The sequence below is a fragment of the Salvelinus sp. IW2-2015 genome, linkage group LG28, assembly GCF_002910315.2.
Source record: "Salvelinus sp. IW2-2015 linkage group LG28, ASM291031v2, whole genome shotgun sequence".
NCBI classification, from domain to species: Eukaryota; Metazoa; Chordata; class Actinopteri; order Salmoniformes; family Salmonidae; genus Salvelinus; species Salvelinus sp. IW2-2015.
Genome location: NC_036868.1, coordinates 22,416,309 through 22,441,411, shown reverse-complemented (window position 1 = coordinate 22,441,411; position 25,103 = coordinate 22,416,309). Strand labels below are relative to the sequence as shown.

The window sequence follows — 25,103 nt, the reverse complement described above, 5'->3', positions numbered from 1 at the left end:
AAAAGAAAAAACAGAAATACCTTATTTACCTAAGTATTAAGACCCTTTGCTATGAGACTCAAAATGGAGCTCAGGTGCATCCTGTTTCCATTGATCTACAACTTGATTGGAGTCCACCTGTGGTAAATTCAATTGATTGGACATGATTTGGAATGGCACACACCTATCTATATAAGGTCCCACAATTGACAGTGCATGTCAGAGCAAAAAGGAATTGTCCGTAGAGCTCCGAGACAGGATTGTGTCGAGGCACAGATCTGGGGAAGGTTACCAAAAAATGTCTGCAGCATTGAAGATCCCCAACAACACAGTGGCCTCCATCATTCTTAAATGGAATAAGTTTGGAACCACCAAGACTCTTCCTAGAACTGAGCAATTGGGGGAGAAGAGCCTTGGTCAGAGAGGTGACCAAGAACCCAATGGTCACTCTGACAGAGCTCTAGAGTTCCTCTGTGGCAATGGGAGAACTTTCCAGAAGGACAAACATCTCTGCAGCACTCCAGCCATCAGGCCTTAATGGTAGAGTGGCCAGGCGGAAGCCACTCCTCAGTAAAAGGCACATGACAGCCCGCTYGGAGTTTGCCAAAAGGCATCTAGAGACTCTCAGATGATGAGAAATAAGATTCTCTGGTCTGATGAAACCAAGATTGAACTCTTTGGCCTGAATGCCAAGTGTCATATCTGGAGGAAACCTGGCACCATCCCTACGGTGAAGCATGGTGGTGGTAGCATCATGCTGTGGGGATGTTTTTCAGAGGCAGGGACTGGAAGACTAGTCAGGATCGATGCAAAGATTAACGGAGCAAAGTACAGAGAGATCCTTGATGAAAACCTGCTCCAGAGCGCTCAGGACCTATAGTCACTGCCAAAGGTGCTTCAACAAAGTACTAAGTAAAGGGTCTGAATACTTATGTAAATGTCATATCAGKTTTTTTTTTAAATATACATTTGCAAAACCTGTTTTTGCTTTATAATTTTGGGGTATTGGTGTAGATTGATGAGGAAAAAAATGTGTTTAATCAATTTTAGAATACGGCTGTAACGCATCAAAATGTGGAAAAAGTATAGAGGTCTAAATACTTTACGAATGCACTGTATATGATTGTCTGACTAACAATTTAAAACTATCATAATCACTGTTGAGATACATGCTTGTGGGTGAGAATGTTGTGAATAGACATGATCCCTATTCCCAACCACAAATTGTYCTCATACATGTATAAAGTGTAAGTCATGGATTTCAGATAGTAATACCTTTCCCACACACTCTCATGAACCAAATGTCCCTGCTAGAGCTGTGATTATGATATAATCTAGAACCCACCAGACAGTGGAGAAGGACAGCAGCCCCAGCCATCAGCGAATCCAACCAACATGGCGTTCTTCAAGAGCTTCGGTCAGAACCTACCATCGGTCAGCATCTCCTCCATCTTGGATTCAGTCAGCAGCAGAGTGGACGACCTAGCCAGCGCTGTCACTGATGCCACCTACAGCGTCAGTGACCAGCTGACCGAGCTCAGCGACCAGGTCATCAAGAAGGTGCAGACAGAGGAGGAGGAGGCTGCAGATGCGGCAGAGGGGGGCCCGGACAGCAAGGAAGGGAAGGCCCAGGAAGGGATGGCCGAGTCAGTGAGGASCAAAATCAAGCGGCAGGCTTCTGAGGCCTGCTCAAGCCTAACAGACTACAGCTCCAAGCTTAACCAATCCAGTGACTATGGTTTGAAGAACAACCAATCGAGTGAAGTGACCGCAGATGACTATGTTCCAGCCCACTTGGAATGGGTGTGGAAAGACGGAGGCTGGCGAGCCGTAAAACCAGGGGAGAGTTCTGCGGGGGACAAGGAACCAGAAGAAAAAAGGAAGGAGGAGGAGAAGAATAAGGAGGAGAAGGAGAAGAGGAAGGCAGATAAAGAGAAGAAGAAGGAGGAGGAAAGGCTGAAACAGGAGGAGGAGAGGCTGAAACAGGTGGAGGAAAATAAAAATAGTCATGGGGAGACAATCAAGGAAGAGCCTAAAGATATAGAAACCAGCTTGTCACCTAAAGAGAACCACACTACTTGTCAGGACAAAGAGGGCCAGAAAGAGGACAAATCCAATGGGCTCCACCAGAGTGACGACCATAGCGATCCACCACAGTCTCCTTGCCCTGAGGAAGACTCGAGAGCATCCAAAAAGAAAAAGAAGGGGGAAGCTGAAGAGGAGGAGAACGAGGTGAGCCCTGAGGGAGATGGAGAGCAGAACGAGACTGAAGGAGCTATATCTCCCGCTTCTGAGGGAAAGAAGAAAGAGCGTGACAAGAAGAATAAGAAGAGGAAAGGGAAGAAAGAGAGCAAGAAGAAGAAGAGAGGGGATAAAGGTGAGAGGGTGTGCTGCTTCCCTCCAAATGTCTCTCTGGATCTCTCCTACTCTCTTCTACCACATTCCATCCCTCTTCTTCACTTCTACTCTTCATGTCTGTCTGTGACGTTAATTAACTGAAGTCATGGGTTCTAAAACTGAAAACAAATCCTATTTTAACAGTCATGGATGGATCAAAATACATCTGTCCGTAGCTGTCATGTTTACACTTTCAGTTCTTTCTCCTCACGGCTTTACCTATTTCTCTCAAATGATTGTTGTAGATGTGATATCATGGACACAGCAGAATAGCTTATCAGTTAGAAATATGATAATTCTCTGACGATCGGCTAAGATCAAGTGTAGTATCCATTCTTATCAGTCTGCTATCTAATACGTCCCCTAACTGGAGAACATGAAATACATACAGGGTCAACAAAAAAATATCCTTACATTTTTTTGTGGGGACACATCCTCTTTGGTCTGTGAGTGGAGATGTGTCTTATGTTGGCTGATTGTGATGATGTACTATTATCTTGTGTGCGTATCTGTTTGTCCAGACCAGAGCTGCCCAGAACGTGGCTCTGAGGAGGATAGTGAGGAGGACATACCAGGGAGACACTCTGAACCCTCAGCCCAGCACAGAGCCTCAGTCTGGGATAACAGACAGAAACACACCAGCGATCACAGCAGTGAAGCCTCCATTGGACAAAGTGAGAAACTCATTGATGTGACAACATACACGCATGCACACATACACACATCCGAGATGTTTACTAAGTCACAGATGAATCGTATCCATCACTCTGTTCCACAGCCAACAATATCCAGAGGATGAGACGGGGCTCTCCCCTCAACGAGAACCAGCCTCCCCCGTATCAGGACGAGGATAGACCGGTCCGGGTGTCTCTCTCACGGTCGGAGGTAGGGGGCCTGGGGGAGTCGAACCCTGACGGCAATGGTACAAGGCGCTCCAGCAAGGCCAGCGTTGACCAGGACACTGCGAGTTACCTCAACAAGGGCTATGATGAGGATGTACCTAGTGACAGCACTGCCGTCCTGGGACCAGAGGTGAGCTAGGACAAAGACACTCATGTACCAGATGGTGGACTGTTAGCATTTCCCATAGGACACTGTGTCACGCTAGCCGAGCATGCCAACACTACCTGAGCATGCTCACTGGCGTAGCACAAACCCCCACAAGGCGGGGGCAAAAACACATGTCTCTCAGCCTCATGGCAAAATGTGTAGAATAGCAGGAAATTAGCTCAGGGATTCTTGAAAGTCGGGACAATCCTTGTCCGGCAGGGAAACTATATTTTATTTTGTTTCATTATTTGAGCTTAAAATGTACATTTAGGGGAATGTTATAAGGAAAATATTTTTTCAATCATTTTCTAAATATTTTCGATATACAGTATACACTACCGTTCAAAAGTTTGGGGTCACTTTGAAATGTCCTTGTTTTTGAAAGAAAAGCAAATTTTTTGGTCCATTAAAATAACCTCAAATTTATCAGAAATACAGTGTAGACATTGTTAATGTTGTTAATGACCATTGACTACTGGCCTTTTAGGCAGAGTTGCAAAGAAAAAGCCATATCTCAGACTGGCCAATAAAAATAAAAGATTAAGATGGGCAAAAGAACACAGACACTGGACAGAGGAACTCTGCCTAGAAGGTCAGCAGTGCCTCTTCACTGTTGACGTTGAGACTGGTGTTTTACGGGTACTATTTAATGAAGCTGCCAGTTGAGGACTTGTGAGGCGTCTGTTTCGCAATTTAGACACTAATGTACTTTGTCCTCTTGCTCAGTTGTGCACCGGGGCCTCCCACTCCTCTTTCTATTCTGGTTAGAGCCAGTTTGCACTGTTCTGTTCTGTGAGTAGTACATAGTGTTGTACGAGATCTTCAGTTTCTTGGCAATTTCTCAGAACGAGAATAGACTGACGAGTTTCAGAAGAAAGCGCTTTGTTTCTGGCCATTTTGAGCCTGTAATCGAACCCACAAATGCTGATGCTCCAGATACTTAACTAGTCTAAAGAAGGCCAGTTTCATTGCTTCTTTAATCAGAACAACAGTTTTCAGCTGTGCTAGCATATTTGCAAAAGGGTTTTCTAATGATCAATTAGCCTTTTAAAATGATTAACTTGGATTAGCTAACACAATGTGCCATTGGAACACAGGAGTGATGGTTGCTGATTATGGGCCTCTGTACACCTCTGTAGATATTCCATTAAAAATCAGCCGTTTCCAGCTACAATAGTCATCTACAACATTAACAGTGTCTACACTGTATATCTGATCAATTGTATGGGATTTTAATGGACAAAAACTTGCTGTTCTTTCAAAAACAAAGACATTTCTAAGTGACCCCAAACTTTTCAATGGTAGTGTGTATGTATGGTAGTGTGTATGTATGTATGTATGTATATATGTGTGTATGTGTGTATGTATATACATATGTGTGTGTATATATATATATATATATATATATATATATATTACTGTATATACACACATATATAAATGGCAATAATGAACATTAACTGTAAAATTATATTTTGTAGTTTCTTACAATAGCCCTCTGTGACTTTAAAAAATATTTATCTCAAAACTATGATTCATAAAAGATGTGCCTGGAGATTTGGTCAGATTTGTAAAAAATCCGGAAAGAGCAGGATCAGCTATACCATAAGGACCCCTTATTCATGTCCTCATTAAAGTGTTTGTATTGAACTTTTATTTGTAGAGGCAAAAATATGTCTGTTTTGAGAATCTGCTGTCAACTCCGTGAGTGGCTTGTCAACTACGTCACTGATGGCTAACCCCTCAATATCCTGAAAATATATTTAAATCGCTGTTCTACAGCATATGCTTAAACAATGGAAGCATTTGCTGTGCTAGACCTGTTTGCTTAATAAATGTTTTTTTATGTTTTAAATCTAGAAAAAGATGCCAAAATGCTAAGAAATTTGCCCTAGTGCATTTAATAGTGCTATAAAACAAAACAAAAAGGAGTTTGGAGATTTGTATGACATATTTGATGAAGGCCTTTAAACACTTGTTGGTGAAATGCCTTTCATGGTGTCTGACGGAGTTGACAGAAATCCATATAGTTGCATTTTATGAGAAATAACATGGTGTGAAAGCTAATACTTTGATCTATCAAAATATGTATTTCACATTTTGTTAATATTAAGACAAATATTTGTGGGAGATTATCCCGGCTTTCCAGAATCCCTGAGCTTGCTCGTACCTTGTGGTTTTATGCATTAAAATGAATCTTATCATCCTCTCTCTCTCCTCTTTCCCTCTCTCGCTCTAACACCCTCCCCCCTCTCCCACAAGATGGTTCACCATCCCATCTGCCCTTCACCCCGTGCTCTAAGGGACTAGATCTACCCTCACTCTGTGATGTCATAGATGAGGACTGACTAACAGATTCATGCATTAAAATGCATATTTTCATTCTCTCTCTCTCTCTCTCTCTCCCTCTCACCCCTTCCCCCTCACTCACAGGATGGTTCACCCTCCCAGCTCCCCGGTGGCTATGAGCCCGAGCCACTGGCTAAGTACGGCACGCTGGACGTGGCCTTCGAGTATGACTCGGGCAAGCAACACCTCGCCGTCACTGTTACTGCGGCAACCGACATCCCCGTGCTCAAACAGACAGGCAACATCGCGTGGCAGGTGAAAAAACATTACTGTTGTACTTGTCTTACTTGCTCTCACACGTAAACATATTTTCTTACTAGCACTCATTTTGCTAATAGCGTTTATTTCCCAAGAAAGTTTTACTTGCAATGATTGTGATATGTGATTGTACCTACTACCTTAGTTGCCAGCACTGACTGCAAGTCACCCTGGATGAGAGCATCTGCTTCAGCTTAAGTTACGGTGAATTATACAAAAAGAGAAATAATATATTATAAGACATTATGAAGGCTCATGCATGCCTTATACCAAACTCTCCTCCTGAAGATCTACCACCTGTATGTTTTTACTCCAACCTTCATTTGAACACCTTATTCTACTTGTTAGCTGTTCACCAAGACGTAACTAGCTGAATCAGGTATGTTAGGTGAGGTTTGGACTGGAAACCTGCCGGACGATAGATCTCCAGGAAGAGGTTTGGGCAGCTCTGCTTTAAGTAAAGTGCTACCTACAGTGCATTCGGAAAGTATTCAGACACCTGGATTTTTTACCACATTTTGTTACGTTACAGCCTTATTTTAAAATTGATTCAATAAGAACATTTACTCATCAATCTACACACAATACCCCATAATGACAAAGCAAAAACAGGTTTTTAGAAAATGTTGCGAATTTATATGAAAAAACAAACAGAAATACCTTATTTACATAAGTATTCAGACCTTTTGCTATGAGACTCAAAATTAAGCGAATGCTGCATCCTGTTTCCATTGATCATCCTTGAGATGTTTCTACAACTTGACTGGAGTCCACCTGAGGTAAATTAAATTGATTGGAAATTATTTGGAAAGGCACACACCTGTTTATATAAGGTCTCACAGTGCATGTCAGAGCAAAAACCAAGCCATCAGGTCAAAGGAATTGTCCGTAGAGCTCCGAGACAGGATTGTGTCGAGGCACAGATCTGGGGAAGGTGCCAAAAGATTTCTGCAGCATTGAAGGTCCCCAAGAACATAGTGGCCTTCAACATTCTTAAGTGGAAGAAGTTTGGAGCCACCAAGACTCTTCCTAGAGCTGGCTACCTGGCCAAACTGAGCAATCAGGGGAGAAGGGCCTTGGTCTAGGAGGTGACCAAGAACCCGATGGTCACTCTGATAGAGCTCCAGAGTTTCTCTGTGGAGATGGGAGAACCTTCCAGAAGGACAACTATCTCTGCAGAACTCCACCAATCAGGCCTTTATGGTAAAGAGGCCAGATAGAAACCACTCCTCAGTAAAAGGCACATGACAGCCTGCTTGGAGTTTGCCAAAAGGCACCTAAAGACTCTCAGACTATGAGAAATAAGATTCTCTGGTCTGATGAAAGCAAGATTGAACTCTTTGGCCTGAATGCCAAGCGTCATGTCTGGAGGAAACCTGGCACCATCCCTACGGTGAAGCATGGGGGTGGCAGCATCATGCTGTGGGGATGTTTTTCAGTGGCAGGGACTGGGAGACTAGTCAGGATCGAGGCAAAGATGAACGGAAGTACAGAGAGATCCTTGATGAAAACCTGCTCCAGAACACTGTCGTGTCTGTGACTATCATTAATGTGAAGACTGTTGTTTTATCAAATCAATTCTCTATGTGCAATTATTATTATTATGTGATTAAAGTACTCATGTATACTTTAACTAAGAAGTCGGGGCACCATGGAAACATTTTTATAGTGTCTTTATTTCCCGAATCGACTCTTTCAGATATTTTCATATCTTATCAAAACAGTCACTTATTAATGAATTGTACCTCATCAGTTCTCATTACTGAACGTCGCAATCCCTTGGATATCTGCACGAACCCTAGCAAAAATTATGAATCAGCGATATACAAATTGGCTTAATTCTTTATTTACTAACTAACTAATCAAATCACAGAAAATCATGAAAACACACACAATTAGTTCATACGTGGGGTATTGCATGATACAAAGAAAAAGACCCTAGCGGACAAAACCGATATGACGGCTTGGTAGACAAAGGAAAGGGGGTGTGGACCACTCAAGAGCGTGAAACTCATAGCTGATAACTACACTCATAGAAATTGCTAATACTTTACATGAACGACCACTCATTGGGGGGGAAAAATGCAATTTACATATTTACGAGCGTATGTCTTGTTGTCTCTCTCTGTGGTCGCCGGTCCATCTGCTGGAGAGTGTTGACWGAAAAGTCTCTGGTTGTGTTCCCCAGAACTCAGTCTGTCGTAGTTGTTATAATGGATACTTCAGAGTCCCATTCGGAAATCTTCTTAGAATCAGATGCGTTTACCAGACTAAAGTATTTAAACAGTTGCAGTTTGAATAATTATTCTTTAGTTTTTAGATTTCTTTGCCATTTCAACGTGGGAATGATCTCCACGTTCTCTGTTCTTGTCCTCTGGTAAAGTTGTAGTTTAAACCACTTCACACACCAGCGTCACCAGGCATGTTTTGGTCTTAGGAATTCAACCGTTTGCAACCTTAGCTTACACTGTGGTTTGCGTGGTCTGCTGTGAATTGTGCCACTGGGGCTTTTATTCTTGAGTAGAAAAGGGCCGTCTCATCATGTTTGTGCCCACCTGGGCATGGCTACTGACTGCATAAGTTACCATAAAACAACCAATTCTCATTTAGAATACTATATCACATTGTTATCTTTCCAAAAGTATATACTTATTCATCCATCTTATACAACATTCAGAAGTAAACCTGACGGGGGGCCACGATATACACCCAAAAGACCACGTCGTGACAGCACTCAGGACCTCAGACTGGGGGCGAAGGTTCACCTTCTAACAGGACAACGACCCTAAGCACACAGCCAAGACAACGCAGGAGTGGCTTCGGGACAAGTCTCTGAATGTCCTTTAGTGGCCCAGCAAGAGCCTGGACTTGAACCCGATCGAACATCTCTGGAGAGACCTGAAAATAGCTGTGCAGCGACGCTTCCCATCCAACCTGACAGAGCTTGAGAGGATCTGCAGAGAAGAATGGGAGAAACTCCCCAAATTCAGGTGTGCTAAGCTTGTAGCGTCATACTCAAGGCTGTAATTGCTGCCAAAGGTGCTTCAACAAGTACTGAGTAAAGGGTCTGAATACTTATGTAAATGTGATATAAGTTATTTTTCTTTTTATACATTTGCAAAAATGTCTAAAAACCAGTTTTTGCTTTGTCATTATGAGGTATTGTGTGTAGATTGATGAGGGGGAAATAACAATCTAATCTATTATAGAATACGGCAAGAACGTCACAATGTGTAAAAAGTCAAGGGGTCTGAATACTTTCCGAATGCACTGTATGTAGGTACACCTGGTATTACTGCCCACTAAGAAGCAGCGGGCCAAGACGGGGGTGCAGAGGGGGCCGTGCCCAGTGTTCACAGAGACCTTCGGCTTCTCCCGGGTGGAGCAGGAGGCACTGGCGGACCACGCCGTCCGGTTCCGYCTCTACAGCATCAGGAGGATGAAGAAGGAGAAGGTTTGGGGGGAAAAACAAACATGTATGCAATAATTGTTGTAAGTCACTTTGGATAAAAGCATCTGCTCAATGGCATATATTATTATATTATTATTTATGTTAGGTGTTGGGCGAGAAGGTTTTCTATTTGACTAAACTCAACCTGCAGGGCAAGATGGCGCTGCCCGTTACACTGGAGCCTGGCACTGCACTAATGGTGAGTGGCTGTGAAGATAAGGGTAAAAAGGGGTGTGTGTGTATGTTTGTTTTACTATACTTGTGAGGACCAGAAAAGAGAATTCGGACAAGTGAGGACATTTGGCCGGTCCTAAAAAGGAAAAGGATTAGGTTTAGGAGTTAGGGTTAGGTTAGGTTTAGGGAAAATAGGATTTTGAATGGGCCTCAATTGTTGGTCCGCAATTTAATGTAGTAATACACAACTGTGTGTCTGTGTGTGTGGTAGGGGTCTGTTTGTGCAGTTTCTTGACAATAAGAAGTAACCTGATTTGTTTTGATGTCCACTTAGATAAATGATCTTGGCATTAGCATTTTTCCTATTTTGTTGCCAGATTTATTGTTTAATAAAAATAAAATTATAGACAGTACGGGTGGATGCCCGTCATATAGAAGTATAGAATAAGAGGAACTAGAGATACATAGTCAGGAATACTATAAGACTTAAAGAGTAACGTGGCTTTAACGGAAGTGACCCTGCATACCCGAAGTCGATGTGCAGGGGTACGAGAATGATGAAGTAAGAGCTTATATCATGTAGGTAGGGGTGTTAAAGTGATTAGGCAACAGGAGTAGATTACAGGTCTCCGGAAAGTAATACTAATGCCATCCGAAGTCTTGTGGCAGGTTTGGGAGGCACGACTGATTGTGTTAGTGGAATGTAAGGATGTCGTGATTCCAACGATTGAGCGAATTGTAATACGGGACAATGCATGAAAGGGCAGGTGCTCGCAATTGGGTGACATGTTATCGAGAAGTTAGCGTAGCACAGAAGACATCAACCGGTATGTTGGTAACAAAGACCAACGTTCTGACTCAGATTCTTTAGTGGTAGTATGAGCGTAGTAATACTGGTAACACTTGATCAATTAGTGTGGGGGGAGCTGGCTGGGAAGGATAGGCGGTCAGCGTCGAGAGGTTTGCTGTTACGAGTGCCTAGGTAACTGAGTTTTGATGAGCCGTCAGTGATGGGTTGCGATAGGAGGCGGCAGATTTACAATCAGCAGGTGGTGGAGAGACATTAAAGTTAGAAAGTGGCGAGGCCATGCCGTAAGGCTCCCGTCTGGTGATTAGTCGCGGCGGAGGAGGGGAGACAAAGGTGATTCCGGGAGTGCTGCGAGGCAAGCTATGAGTTCTCGAATCATTTCGGATGTTAAGCGCAAATACTGAGTACGCGGGCCATAAGTGCAAGAATCAGAGGGCTGAAGATGAGGAGACTCACGACAAAGAGCTAATATAGGAGAGGGAAGATGAATCAATCGCAGGAGGGGCCGGGGTATGAGCATAGCGCAGTAGTGTTCGTGATTATCGAGCCAGTTGCCTGGGTCTGCGTATGCGGAAGAATTGGGGGGTGCTATCATCCATTCTCGGATAATAGGGAGGCGTGTTTACGATGGCATGATTGCGGTAGGTTGCATGAGTTAATATTCTAGGATATCACCGGGGAAGGAGGAGAAGGGTTCGCATAATGCAACGTGCTATATAAGATGAGTACGGTCGATGGTACATGGAAAAGACCGGGTCATAAGGTGTGTTAACTGCTAAACAACGGCTTGGAGGATCAAACACTAAATTCTGTTTTTATCGGGAGGGGAGGGGATTGTTTACATTGTACCTCCGAGGGTCAAAACATGTCCGAATACCACGACTTTTGGAGAGAAGCGGATGGGGCCTACGATACAACTTTGTTTATTTTATGGTATTGGGAGAGTGCATGAGAGAGAAGACGTTTAGGTGAAGAACACGGGCCGAATTGGTAAAGCTATACTAGAAAAACGGAAGAAAATAAGAACCAAAAAATCGCGGGACACAAAACTTGAAAGGCGTGAACGTGCAATAGAATCAGGGGCATATGGTCCCTGAGGTAAGGTGGAACTAATCTGCTAAGGACATGGCGTCGCGAGAGACACTGGAAAAAAAAGTATGCAAACTACTCTATGGTAGAGAAGTGCCACTCTTGTTTGCCAGCAATTTACACAGGGCTGTAAGTTTCTTTGGGCGTATGTCTCTATATATAAAGCTTGCACATGGCTTTAGGCCATCTGGGAAATTTTTCTGCCTTCATTCTTCAAGGTGTTGGCCAATGAGACCGCGAAACATGGCTTACACACTGAGCAGGACGAGATCTTTCAAGTTTGTTGGACTAGGGGTTCCTCACGCTAAAAAGTTGGCGGCCATTAGGAAGGTCTGGTGTGACTCCACACTGGGTGTTTCTCTATGGTAGAGCTTGAGCGGGAGTCCATTCGCAGAAGACAATCCTTTAAGATAGTTTTATTCCGCCCGTTAACTACTCGAGATGATGTCCGCTCCTCTTTAGCGAGGAGTGAAGCCTCTGTCACGTCATACACATACCGGAGTCTAAAGGCGGACCGGCGGTCAGCTCTGACTACAACTTTGACTGACGGGAAGCTATCGGTGGCGGGGCCGAGCGGTAAAAAGGTGGTAGGAACAGTTTCTAGGTGTGGTATATCTCTTGTCCGGCATCTCGTAAGTAATTTGTCTGGGAAACGAATAAAAGACCAAGGTATTACGCATCTCGCTAACTCAGCGAATTTCTTCGACCTGTAGTAGTTAGCGGCTCATGGACCATTGGAAACCAACATTTCACACTCTTCAATTCGCCAATTGTTTTACCCCGATCCGCGATAGACTAAGATAAGATAATCACCTCATCCCAGCAGAACAATCGGATGTGCCCTTGGCCTACCTTCAAGCGGCGGATTCTCACTATACCTCCACCATCATGGGGGAGTAATTCTTGGAGCGCAGGAAGAGGTGTTGGTTGGGAAGTTTGGCGCTGATAGAGGAAGGCAAGGGGAGGGTAGACCGCAACGTTTTGCAGTAATGTTCCCCATGGATTACGGGCACGTAAAAAAGCAAGATTTTAGTATACGTGGAATTGATAAGCTCGCGCAGACTCAAGTTCATCTGACGCTCGAGTACCTACGGGGAAGTAGAGATTAAACTCCGTTGGAATGAAGGGGCAGATATAGTGTTTTGAAGTGGCGTATTTCGCCACACGCACCATAAGCAAGGGATATTGGAGCAGAAACCGTTAGTTTGAGCTCCCTTGCGGAGTCCTGGTACAAAACAATGATGTCATTTTGCATGAACACCAACACCGTGTGGACCGGTTATGGGTCTGTCTGTGTAACAAGAGGGTAAGCATTAATACGATACCTTATTCTGGTTGTTGTGAGCTTTTTTTTACAGACGAGAGACACTTTATGAGGTGGTCTATGAGATATATTCACCTGTTCGGACGCAGGAGACGCACTATCTTATTTAGAAAAGACACCGATTAAAAGAGAGCAGCTTCTTCACTGAAGAGACCGTTGGTAGGAGTGTACGGTTTCTTAGAAAGTGGATGCCCGAGTTGGATGCATGGACATCGACTATGCACATGAATGCTACATCGATATGATCGGGGGAAGCCTATGTGGCTAGAGCTCCCTATCCAGGCACTGGTTATCTATTTAGTGGCGTCTTTTGTATATTTGTCGCACCATGATTAAATTTGACCAGAGATGTGTCTGTGTGTCGGGCAAAATATGGCTTACAAAATACCTGTTGCACATGGTTCGAGTTTTATCCAATAAGTTTATGGGTGGGTCACCGGTTATTTATTGGAGCCACTCTTAGCAAAGTTCTTGGGGGTGCAACCTGGTTCGTGTCTGGTAGGGTGTCATCATTCTCTTTGACTCCATATCGCCTATCTATTTGTAATCTAATTAATGGGAATGTGTAAAGATACGCGCACTTCACTCGTAGGGGACAATAACTATGTCTGGTGATGCTCTCACAAATAAAATGAGAATAGAGCTGTGTTTATCTTAGTTCTCTCTATTGGGGATAGTCAATCTACCCGTAAGACGTTAGATGGTGAGTTGTAGTTTCGTGGAGTGAGATGTATTTATAAAATTTAGCAGAAGATGATGGCCAGATTTACTACCAGGAGCAGCCACAACCGTGAGGTCTAGTAGCTGCCCTCGCACCAACTGGTGTCAGCCTGGACACGCTTTCTTGAAGAGATCAGTTTGGTCTTCATTTGGGCTTTCTATGCTGTGGATGCTATCGCAGCCTGGAGCGATAAACGGAACACCTTGATTTTGTTATTATGACCAGTTATTTAATTAGTATTATATATTAATATATTAGGTGCCGATTCTTTCAAGTGAGAGTAGAGAACAAACTATATATATTTTAGGGTATAGGTTGGTTAAGTAACGTATATCAATGGAGAGGGAGACAAGAGTTAGATACCAACTCGAACATGTAATGCTGGCAGATGAAGGGTGATAGTTGTAGAGACCAATAGATGAAGGGGCGCTCTTGGGAACTGTTTTCTTGTCCCGAGGATCAGAGTTCTTGTACGGAGGGTACGTTACGTGCGGTTCCATGGGTATGTATCGTGTATTGGAGATTCAGTAAACATCCAATTAGGATGTGTGAAGCAGAGATAAACGCAGTGTATGTAAAGAGTGGAGCCGGCGGGTCTGGGAAAAAATAGGTAATCTTTTTTTTATGCAGTGTAAATGTACACATCTTTAACACTGATATGCGAGAGATGTCGGAAATCTGAAACAAAAATCACATGAAATTCACAAACTTATTAATGTATGATTTATTTTTAAGTAATTAATGCATTTGGTAATTGCATTGCCTTTTATAGTAATTTTGATATCACTAATTTTATTTTTGTGTTTTTTAAATAACCTTCTTTTATTGATAGTCACTATTAACCGAGGGCTAGTGAAATGGGGATCAAAGCCAAATGAATGAAAATTCCTCGGGTCGGGTCCATCAGATCCAGTACTTCACATGTTATGTTCTTCAGAATCATTCTTTAGTCTTTAAGACCTTAAACCTGTCTTGACTCGTGAACTTGCGACCTGTGTTACTCGTGCCAGAGACTTGGTCAGATCACACGTTGCCAGGGATAAATGCGGTTGTACTTCAGGTAAAGCTGTCAACCAAACCCAGTTTTGAATACTCATAATAGGCATGCTAGACAAGAAAAAAGACACCACCTGCTCTCTCACACTCAATACAATACTCAGACCTCCAACCGACGTCCTACAAATACATAGGCCAAAGATTCAGAGTAAGGCGTGTAGGTAAAGGTAAAGAGACACAGGGATAACATCACTAAGAACATTAAAAATTTAGATAAAGAACTGCACAAGGACTCAGGAGATCCGTCTACAGGGAGACATACAAGGAAAAATTGTAAGAGCCTGCACAAGGACTGATGCTTATGACAGGGACAATTAGTCACAGTGTGAGAAGCAACACTGTGTATGCGCGCGGAACAATTGATAAGAAAAATATGGAAGAAGTTCAAGATGACGGTCAATCACCCTTGGTCTGGGGCTCCATGCAAGATTCACCCTCGTGGGGCATCAATGATCATGAGGAAGGTGAGGGATATCAGCCCAGAACTAACGGTAGGACCTGGTCAATGACCTGAAGAGAGCTGGGACACAGTCTCAAAAGAAAACCATTAGTAACACACACTACCATCATGGATAAAAATCCTGCAGCGCACGCAAAGGTCCCCCTGCTCAAGCCAGCGCATGTCCAGCCCATCTGAAGTTTGCCCAATGACACATCTGATGATATCCAGAGGAGGAATGGGAAAGTCATGTGGTCTGATGAGACAAAAAATAGAGCTTTTGTTGATTCTAAAACTCCACTCGCCGTGTTGAAAGGAAGAAGAAAGGATGAGTACAACCCCAAAGAAACACCATCCAACCGTAGATAGCTGATGGAGTGGTGAAACATCATTCTTGTTCGGGATGCTTTTCTGCAAAAGGAGGGACAGGATGACTGCACCGATATGAGGGGAGGATGGATAGGGGCCATGTATCGGGCGAGACTCTGGCCACCACAACCTCCTCTTCCCATAGGTAAGAGACATTGAAGATGGGGTCGTGGCTGGATCTTCCACATGACAACGGACGTTACCTGTGCAAACACACCCGCAGACAGGGCAATTAAAGGAGTGGCTCCGTAACGAAAAGCATACCTCAAGGTCCTGGAGTGGCCTAGCCAGTGCTCCATGACCTGAACCACAACAAATAGAAATCTTTGGAAGGAGAGCGAAAGTCTGTATTAAGGCCCACCGACAGCACCCCGAAGACGAATCGAGGATTCTGGAGAAGGTATGTCTGTTGAGCGCAGTAGGGTGACAAATCCTGCTGCAGTGTGTTGCAAAGACTCTGGTCAAGGCAACTACAGGAAAACGGTATTCGTATTCTGTTAATGCACAGGTTTCTGCATACCAAAAACGCTTAGTACAATTAAGTTCTGCATTTTTTCTGATGTAGTCAAATCTTATGTCATGCAATAACAAATGCAAATTAATTACTTAAAAATCATACAATGTGATTTTCTGGATTTTTGTTTTAGATTCCGTCCTCTCACAGTTGATCAGAATTGTAACCTATGATAAAAATTACGAGACCTTCTACATGCTTTGTGTATAGTTAGGCGAAACATTTCATCATTTTGTCAAACAAAATTCGGTGGACAGGTGAGGGTGGTTTTAGTTCAAATACTTTGTTCTTTCAAACCCACGCCCTCGTATATACAGTATGATCACAGAAAAATGAGTACACATTTTTCCATTCACAATAGACCACCGCCAAATAATGTACACCTAAGAAATACGACATATCTCTTTGTTTATAGGTATTGGTGTTGAGTAATATGAAGTTAATTATCTTTGCTCTCCATAAATGACTAGAGAGTGAAAGAAATGAAAAGGACAAATAAAAAATTAAAACAACCAGAGGCTGAATGTGATGATGTTTTCAGGTGGACATAGAATAAAGACCTCGGGCAAAGGAGTAACAGAGTCTCAAATACACCTGGGTTGCCTCGTAAAGGGTTAGCAAAAATGTAATCACTCACACATAGTTTAAAAAGTAGTTTTGAACTGGAGAGTTTAACAGTAGGCAGCTTGATAATAAACAGAAGGAAGGCTTAGGTATAATTAGTATTTTTGCTCTCTTGGGGCGCGCACAAAATACGACTATCAGCATTTCAACAGTAGCATTAGGAGGTCTATTCACATATGGAGAGTCTCAAAGATATTTGACCCAGTAAATCTAATTGCTAGATGGCCCAACAGCTGCTACTGAACAAACGTGAGGGTGCTTATCAAAAATCCCTCACTGAAAAAAGTGAAATGTGATCTCAAATTAGGGGATTTTGAAGTCCCAATACCATTTCGTCTCAATGTAGAATTTTGTGTTTTGGCCGTAGTGTTAGCTTCTCCGATTTCCAGTCAACAATTTTCCAGAAAAACTATTCGTCAAGAGGCAAGAGAGAGTGCGCGAAGGAGTATGGAGCAAAAGGAACCCACTCAACTTGGGGGCAATTAGGAAGGATGGGTTTTCACTGCGAGAGTTAAGCTTGGTCACAGTAGAGGGGGTGGGTGTCGGAACTAGAAAAGTGAGATAAACTAGCCGCGAAGGAGGAAGTCCCTCTTCCCACGCCTCCATGGTACGACCATCCCCCATCAGGCTAAGCGGGAGTGGATTGTTTTAAGATAGACCCCTTTGCGTGCCACTCACTTGCCGACCGTTCCAGTAAATGTGATACGAGATGCCCATCCACAGCATGGCTAGCCCAATTAGGGGAGATTCATGGATACTGGAGAGGCAGGTGCTTGGACTTTGACCCTGTTAGCCAGAGGTCTCATCTTCACGTCTTTTTACACGACACTGACACGCGCTGTCGATTTAGACAAGAGCCCAGCATGTGGGATTGGCTCGTGATCTCGTTTGCGAGGGAAGGTCGTGAGTTATGGCGGTTGGGACGTCTGCATGTTTGACATAGAATGGTCGCCAAACCAGATAGAGAAAGAGTATGTCTGCCGTATCTACGCGTGGCCTTCGGCAAGGTGCATTCGCACAATGCGGGTATTAAAAGGTGTACTACCAATGAAAGGGAAGGCGAATCACCGCTACATATGGTCGACCACCTGGAGCGGTTGGCTATTTGGCCACCAGTTGTCACTAGTACATGGTGTTGAATGGCATTCCACAGATCCCTCGTACGCCTCTGGTATATATTACTCAAAATGAACTAACCTTGTAGCTCTACCTCATAGCCTTGTTGAAGAGTCAGACTAGGCATTTGTCATGCCACTCGCAGAGCAATGGACCAGTTCTTCGTTCCTAAAATCCGTATCAACCACCGTAGTCGGATGTATCCTGATAAATAATTATCTAGAGTGTTTTACGACAAAGGTGTAGCTTGAGACTGTTTAGGTCGACACGGACAAGCACCACCACTGTGCTGTAATGTATTGAGACTTCTCTTGCCTTGTTCCCACTGTTGGGATGCCACGAAAGGGGCCAGATCCAAATTCCCTTCAAAATAACCTTTGCGGAGACCTTGGTAAGATGTTTTGTGATATTGTGAATCTGGCAACACAAGGTTGGCAGCTTCAAGCGTACTTCAATTCTTCTGACAGCGTCCACACAACATAAGTTTATCTTGGAGGTGCCAGTCAAGAGACTCAGTATTGTCGCGAACAGTGGCACCAGTGGTTCACAGTAAATAATATTCCTGCAATGCTCCTTTAAGGTCTGCTTGCGAGGTCTTTACAGCAAGACTGACGGCTTTGCGGTCCTCCTAGTATCTTAGGATGAGCGATCTGAGTCATCATTTGGTAAAGAGGCGTTTTTCCTCTAGGAACACAGGGCACCAGCCCATGCAGACCAACATTTTGCATGAGCAGTTGGCGTCAGGCAGCGCGGCGGGATCGGTCATGGTGCTAAGAGGAGCATCACGCATTGTACTTCAGTGGCTGTACGCTCATACACACTTCCACACCTGTTCACATTCATGCAAGCATATGAGCCTGGTACAGCCAACTGGAGCAATCTGGGAGGCCCAGACGTGCATAACGTCTATATTCACACAATAGACATGTATACACTCTAGGCTGAGGAGATTATTAAAACGCGAGCAAAGGCAGACCTGGGAAGTGTGTGGCCTTCTTTAACAACAGTGTCAATACTTCTCCATATTAAAGTTGGACAGACGCACTCAGAACTAAGTAGGAGCGAGGGCAGCAGACCACTCGTATGTTCCTGCAGTGAAGAGACTCCTCGCGTTCAGTCTTACAGCAAGAGGCCGGATTCTTAGCTATGTTATAATCTTGTTATTCTCTTGAGTGTATTCTCTTCTCTAAAAGCGGATGCAATCAGCTCAGTTTAAGGAGTCTTATGGCATCAATCTTATCCTTAATAAGGAGCCCAGAGCCATTTAACATATACTTATAGCTAAGAAAGAGCGAAAAAGCAAATTACTTGTTTTTCATGCAGTCACATCAGAGAAGAGATGGTGTATCATGCAACCTGCAAGGCGTCTCGATTTTATATCTTCAGTGGCACCAATAGATCAGTATGTAGCCGCGAACAGAGTTGTAAGGCAGGACCGATGGACCAAAAGACGCGCCGAACTATTAACACCACGCGAGATACCTACTGCCTCCTCCCCAAATCACACCATGAAACACCTAGAATATTTGTAACACTATCTATATCTTAGAGGTGACATGAAACAACCCAACCTGGGATATATGGACACGAAAACTTGGCCGATCATGAATAGTTGGTGCACCGACAAGGCGAGGCATATATCTGCGAGACAACTCCAGCCTGTCGATCTGGGGAAGTGGGAAAAATAGTCATTAATGTGGAGAATCACCATCAAAATTGGATCACATGTTTTCACTATTAGTGTGGGTACTACCACAATTATTTGGGTTTCCCCACGCAACACACAAAAGCTAATGGCCAGGTCAAAGGAAATAGCCCCTGCCGAAACGCAGTATTTAAGACATTTAAATGGCTGTATGTGTATTGAGTTAGTTTTGAAGTGGAGAGCCAAAATTTACCTAACTTTTTCATAGGCACCAGCTGTTAGCACTCACTAGTGCTTACAGTGTGATAGCTAATAAGTAGATGCATTTCAATCAGTTACTTCAGTTCTTACACTGAAAAGATTATACTCCAAGATGATTTTTACAAAATTTGTGAGGGGTAGTACTCACTTTTTGTGATAACTACTTGTATATATATAGATGATTAATACGTGTGGTATATTGAGTAATAGGTTAGGTACACCCTATAGCTATTATAATACTTATACTATCCTACTAGGATAACCTAAGAACATCTGAGTCAATGTGATCCTGAGCGTAGACTATACACAACAGTGGACCTTATGATATTAACACGATTAGTGATTTCATGTAAGGGTGAATTTGGTGGATGCATTCCAGAGCTTATTTAGGGGCTTCATAGCACCACTTTTCATTATTTTTATTTTTCAGAATTTTTTTTCACTTCACCAATTTTGACTTTTGTGTATGTCCATTACATGAAATCCAGATAAAAATCWATTTAAATTACAGGTTGTAATGCAACAAAATAGGAAAAACGCCAAAGGGGATGAATACTTTTGCAAGGCACTGTTTAATGGTACACAGTAACTCGTAGACTAACCTCGTCCCTAGCTTCCAATTGCTGGCGCATGGAGCCTGGTGACAGTGTGGGACTGTTTGGGACTTAGTGGGTGTGGCCCCCATTGATTTTGTTAGTTACACTCACTCAGATATCATATTAAAACATGTCTGCAAACATTTCTCTCCACCCTATGGTAAAATGTGTAGAATTGCATGAAATTAGTTCTAAAATGACAAAATCTTCTCTTCGCTCCATAGCAAAATGTGTAGAATTGCATGAAATTAGTTCTAAAATGACAAAATCTTCTCTTCGCTCCATAGCAAAATGTGTAGAATTGCAGCAAACGTTATTTAAAATGGCAACATTTTCTCCACACCCCATAGCAAAATGTGTAGAATTGCAGGAAATTAACTCTAAAACGTTTTTTTCCTCTCCTCTGTTAAGAGGGGGGCTGCTAAAATGTTTTGCTCGCAAAGCTAAGGCCAGCTCTGACTGCAGGTGTGGGTATGGATGTGGGTACACCGACCGGCGAGCCACTGCGGCTTCTCATGTTGAGTTTCGATTTGTTTGTTGCTCCCACCCATCAAAGTTTCCCATCTATACACTCGATGGTGATGGACTGAGAGCCAATTAAAACCAGCGGTTGTTTTGTGCTCTCCTGTTGCGCTTGAAAACCAGACGAGAGCCAGCTGCTTTAGACAAAGCATAGTCTCACCCAATCCAAGCCATTCAGTTGCAATGTACTGATATTTACCTGCCTCTAACTCTGCATGTGGTGTCTGTCCTCTCCTTTCTCCCTACAGGGCTGTGGGTCGTTGGTGAGTGTGTCCCGTAGTGCAGGGGCTCTGTCCTACCGTTCCAACGGGGACTCCACACCAGAAATTCTACTGGGCCTCATCTACAACGCCACCACTGGTAGGCTCTCTGCAGAGGTCATCCAGGGCAGCCACTTCAAAAACACAGCCTCAGACAAACCTCCCAGTGAGTGGACAAATAACATGTCTATTTTCTGTTGTGTCTTTGATAATGTTATGCAGTAGTTGGGTAGCTTAGCATTCAAATCCATAGAACTGAATACCTGTTCTTATTCCTATTTGTGTGTGTCTACCGGTTATTTACTTCATCAATCTTCATACAGTCTGATCTCTCTTCTTTCCTCCCTCTGTTGTGTCCCCCAGGTGGTCTGTTTTGTTGTATGAAACAGTTCATAGGGGGACAACTTTACATCATGAGAGGTGAGCCCTCTGTTATCAATCCATGTACCTCTATCTATACCAGAGTCACTGTCTGTTCCTCTGGGTGTACTGATAATGTTGGCATATTGGGAAAGGAAAGGGGGATACCTAATCAGTTGTACAACTGAAATGTGTCTTCCGCATTTAACCCAATCYCTCTACATATTGTATAGTGAAAAAGAACCCCAAAAAATGGCTGGTATCAAAAAGCCATTCGTATTCTATTGTGGGTCAACACAATATATTTCATTTTTTTAACAATTGCTTTTACGAGAGACCTGGCCAAAATAGTAGCACACAAAGTTGCAGACGCATTTTCAACATAAACCAGTTTAAAAACATGAATTTACACATTGAACAACAAGATGTATTGAGAAAGCGTGGTGCAACTAGGGGTCAAAACATTGACAGGCCTGGCCCCCCCCCCACACTTTATTTTCCATCTTAGTGTTTAACCTAACTTTAAACTCATTTAAAGGGACGGGCTCCTGTAATTTCAGGACCCTTTGAAGCTCGTTCCAGGCAGAAGGGGCAGAGAACTGGAAAGCTTTTTACCATAGCTCTGTACGGCCTTAGGCACAATCAACCAAACACAGTCAGGTGAGCACAGGCAATAGTTTATTTGTCTGCTGGACAATGTAGTTACACAAGTAAAATGGTAGCTGGTTATATATACACTCTCGCAGAGGGCACAGTGATGAGTGAGGGCTTTGGAGTTAGTAACAAACTTCAGTGCCCCATGGTACAGGGGCATACATATACAAGATATCACCAGAATCAATTACAGGCACAAAATAATGGAATTACAATAGACTATACATGACTTGAAGATCTTCTTCCGCAATACGCCATTTTCTATTATTCTCCACTAGATGGCAGCCTCTCACCATCTTCCTCCTCCCTCCTTTTTCTCCCTCCCTTCCCCAGACACCTATGTGAAGCTGACCATGCTCGACTCCAAGGGCTTGGAGATGTCCAAGTGCAAGACGTCAGTTTGCCGCGGCCAGCCCAACCCCACTTACAAGGARACCTTTGTCTTCCAGGTGAGAGAGAGGGGSGGAAGAGATATGATGAAGGAATACATTTTACATACATGGACCCTGTTAAACAGCCCACCCCATYTCGTCTTCCAGGTGGCCCTCTTCCAGCTGTCCGAGGTCTCGCTGGTGGTGTCCGTGTACAGCCGGAGGAGCAGCATGAAGGCCAGGGAGAGGGTGGGCTGGGTGTCCCTGGGGCTCAACAGCACCGGAGAGGAGCAGCAGGCCCACTGGAGCCAGATGAAGGAGGCCGGGGGACAGCAGGTGTGCCACTGGCACGCGCTCTTGGAATCTTGAACAGGTCTTAATGAGAATCACAAGATATCATCTCAATGACATAGGAGGAGAATTATTATGGGGTATCTTGATCTCGGTGTTGAAAGGGGATTGGTTCCTTGACCTTCCGTCAGATGGAGACGAGGAACCATCTACCATTGCTATGCATATGAACCTGGAATGGGATGTGTGTGAGGGTGCAGCGCTATGAGAGGCAGGTGGATTCCACATGGAGTCTCTGTTCATTAAGTGCTGCTTTAAATACCCTTTCATATGTAAAACAGCCACTTGACCTGAGAAAGACAGACTGGTTCTAAGCAATGACTTCCTGCTCCTGTCATGATCAATGGGGACTGATCTTTTAATACAACAGCTGATAGACCTCAGTTATGAACTGATCCTGAAATAGACGAAACTGCTACTGAAATGAACACAGCTGGTCCGGAAATGGACCATTYAGTCTCAGATTGAGGCCAATTTTGTGTAATTCATTTCCCATATTCTGGTCCATAATAATATTTTTGCATGTAATTGTTTACAGAAGATGATCAAAATACGACCATWCATATCTCGTACAATGGACCATTTTCATCCTGAACCGAGGACCAAAGAGTGTGTGGAAGAACAACGACCAAAACAAGCCAGCCCCCTCACATTCTTCTGGAGTTGTACTGGCCATAGAAATAGAATTACAAGAAAGGGAAAAGCCCCTCAGACCACTGCAATTTAAATGATACAATCATGGATTCACTCAATATGGCCGACATGGTAATTCTATTTCTAATGGTACTGACTTCAAATAACACCAGCATCAGTCATTTCTCAACTGATGCTCKCAGCCATTGGTAACAGGTATGATGCAATGGAAGACTGTTACCATGACTGTTAAAGCCAGCTGGGCCTGTAACCTGCTGCAACAACTATGCTACCGAGCTATGCTTATTTTTACACTTTGTTACATTCACATGACATTATGCAACATCCATTTGACTGATTTGTAATTTTTTGTTTAATATTTGGGSTTTCTTTTTACAGCTGTTTCATCTCCCGTTATAATACCGTGTATTTTCGTGTGTGCATGTGTTCAAGAACACAAAAATACATCTTCAGAGTGGCCTTGCATCATCTGAATCACATTTAGCATCATTTGAGAAAAGAAAAACTGTATTTGTTTTGTGGCTCACTGAATCAAACAACTCTGGAGCCCATACCATCCTTATAAAAGACCTTTCACGCATTACATATTCGAAGCCTTGACCTTTTCGTGTTACAGCCTGAATTTCAAATGGATTAAATAGATTTTTTTTGTCACTGGCCTACACACAATACCCCATAATGTCAGTGGAAATTGAAAAAAATATATATAATTAAAAATGACTGAAATATCTTGAGTCAATAAGTACTCAATCTCTTTATGGTAAGCCTAAATAACTTCAGGAGTAAATTTGTGCTTAACAAGTTGCATGTACTCACTGTGAATAAGTGTTAAACATATTTTTTGAATGACTACCTCATCTCCGTACCCCATACATAAATATAATTGTAAGGTCCCTTGCAAAGAAGAGCACCTTTTTGTAGATGGGTAAAAAAAAAACAATCATTGAATATCCCTTTGAGCATGGTGAAGTTATTAATTACACTTTGGATGGTGTATCAATACACCCAGTCACTACAAAGATACAGGCGTACATCCTAATTCAGTTGCCTGAGAGGAAGGAAACAGCTCAGGGATTTCACAATGAGACCAATGGTGACTTTAAAACAGTTACAGAGTTGAATGGSTGAGGATGGATCAACAACATTGTAGTTACTCCACAATACTAACCTAAATGTAGGAGTGAAAAGAAGAAAGCCTGTACATATTACAAATATTCAAAAWCATGCATCCTGTTTGCAACAAGGCACTAAAGTAATACTGCAAAAAAWRWTCCAAAGCAATTAACTTTTTGTYCTGAATACAAAGCGTTATGTTTGGGGAAATTCACTTTACTGAGTACCACKCWMCATATTTTCAAGCACAATGGTGGCTGCATCATGTTATGGGTATGCTTGTAATCAATAAGGACTGGGGAGGTTTCCAGGATAAAAACTAAACGGAATGGAACGAAGCACAGGCAAAATCCTAGAGGAAAACCTGGTTCAGTCTGCTTCACCATTCAGCAGGACAATAACCTAAAACACAAGGCCAAATCTACACTGGAGTTGCTTACCAAGAAGACGGTGAATGTTCCTGAGTGGCCAAGTTACAGTTTTGAATCTACTTGAAAATCTATGGCAAGACCTGAAATYGGTTGTCTAGCAATGGTCAATAACCAATTTGACAGAGCTTGAAGAATTTTTAAAAGAAAAATGTGCAAATGTTGCACAA

General features: G+C 43.1%; 1 protein-coding gene and 1 pseudogene across 2 annotated transcripts; both read left to right on the top strand.

Moving 5' to 3' along the window:
* Nucleotides 1-1,297: 1,297 nt before the first annotated feature.
* On the top strand, nt 1,298-24,083 carry LOC111954125 (synaptotagmin-14-like). Of its 2 annotated transcripts, XM_023973622.2 has the most exons (10): nt 1,298-2,356; nt 2,898-3,050; nt 3,155-3,408; nt 5,860-6,030; nt 9,314-9,487; nt 9,591-9,683; nt 20,991-21,168; nt 21,366-21,422; nt 22,350-22,465; nt 22,556-24,083. In XM_023973622.2, the coding sequence occupies exons 1-10, from the start codon at nt 1,375-1,377 to the stop codon at nt 22,754-22,756; spliced, it is 2,379 nt and encodes a 792-aa protein (XP_023829390.2). In that variant the 5' UTR covers nt 1,298-1,374; the 3' UTR covers nt 22,757-24,083. The 2 variants fall into 2 exon arrangements, with proteins under 2 accessions (XP_023829390.2, XP_070292019.1); XM_070435918.1 differs by lacking the exon at nt 21,366-21,422.
* On the top strand, nt 2,669-2,847 carry LOC111954685 (U2 spliceosomal RNA; annotated as a pseudogene).
* Nucleotides 24,084-25,103: the final 1,020 nt, after the last annotated feature.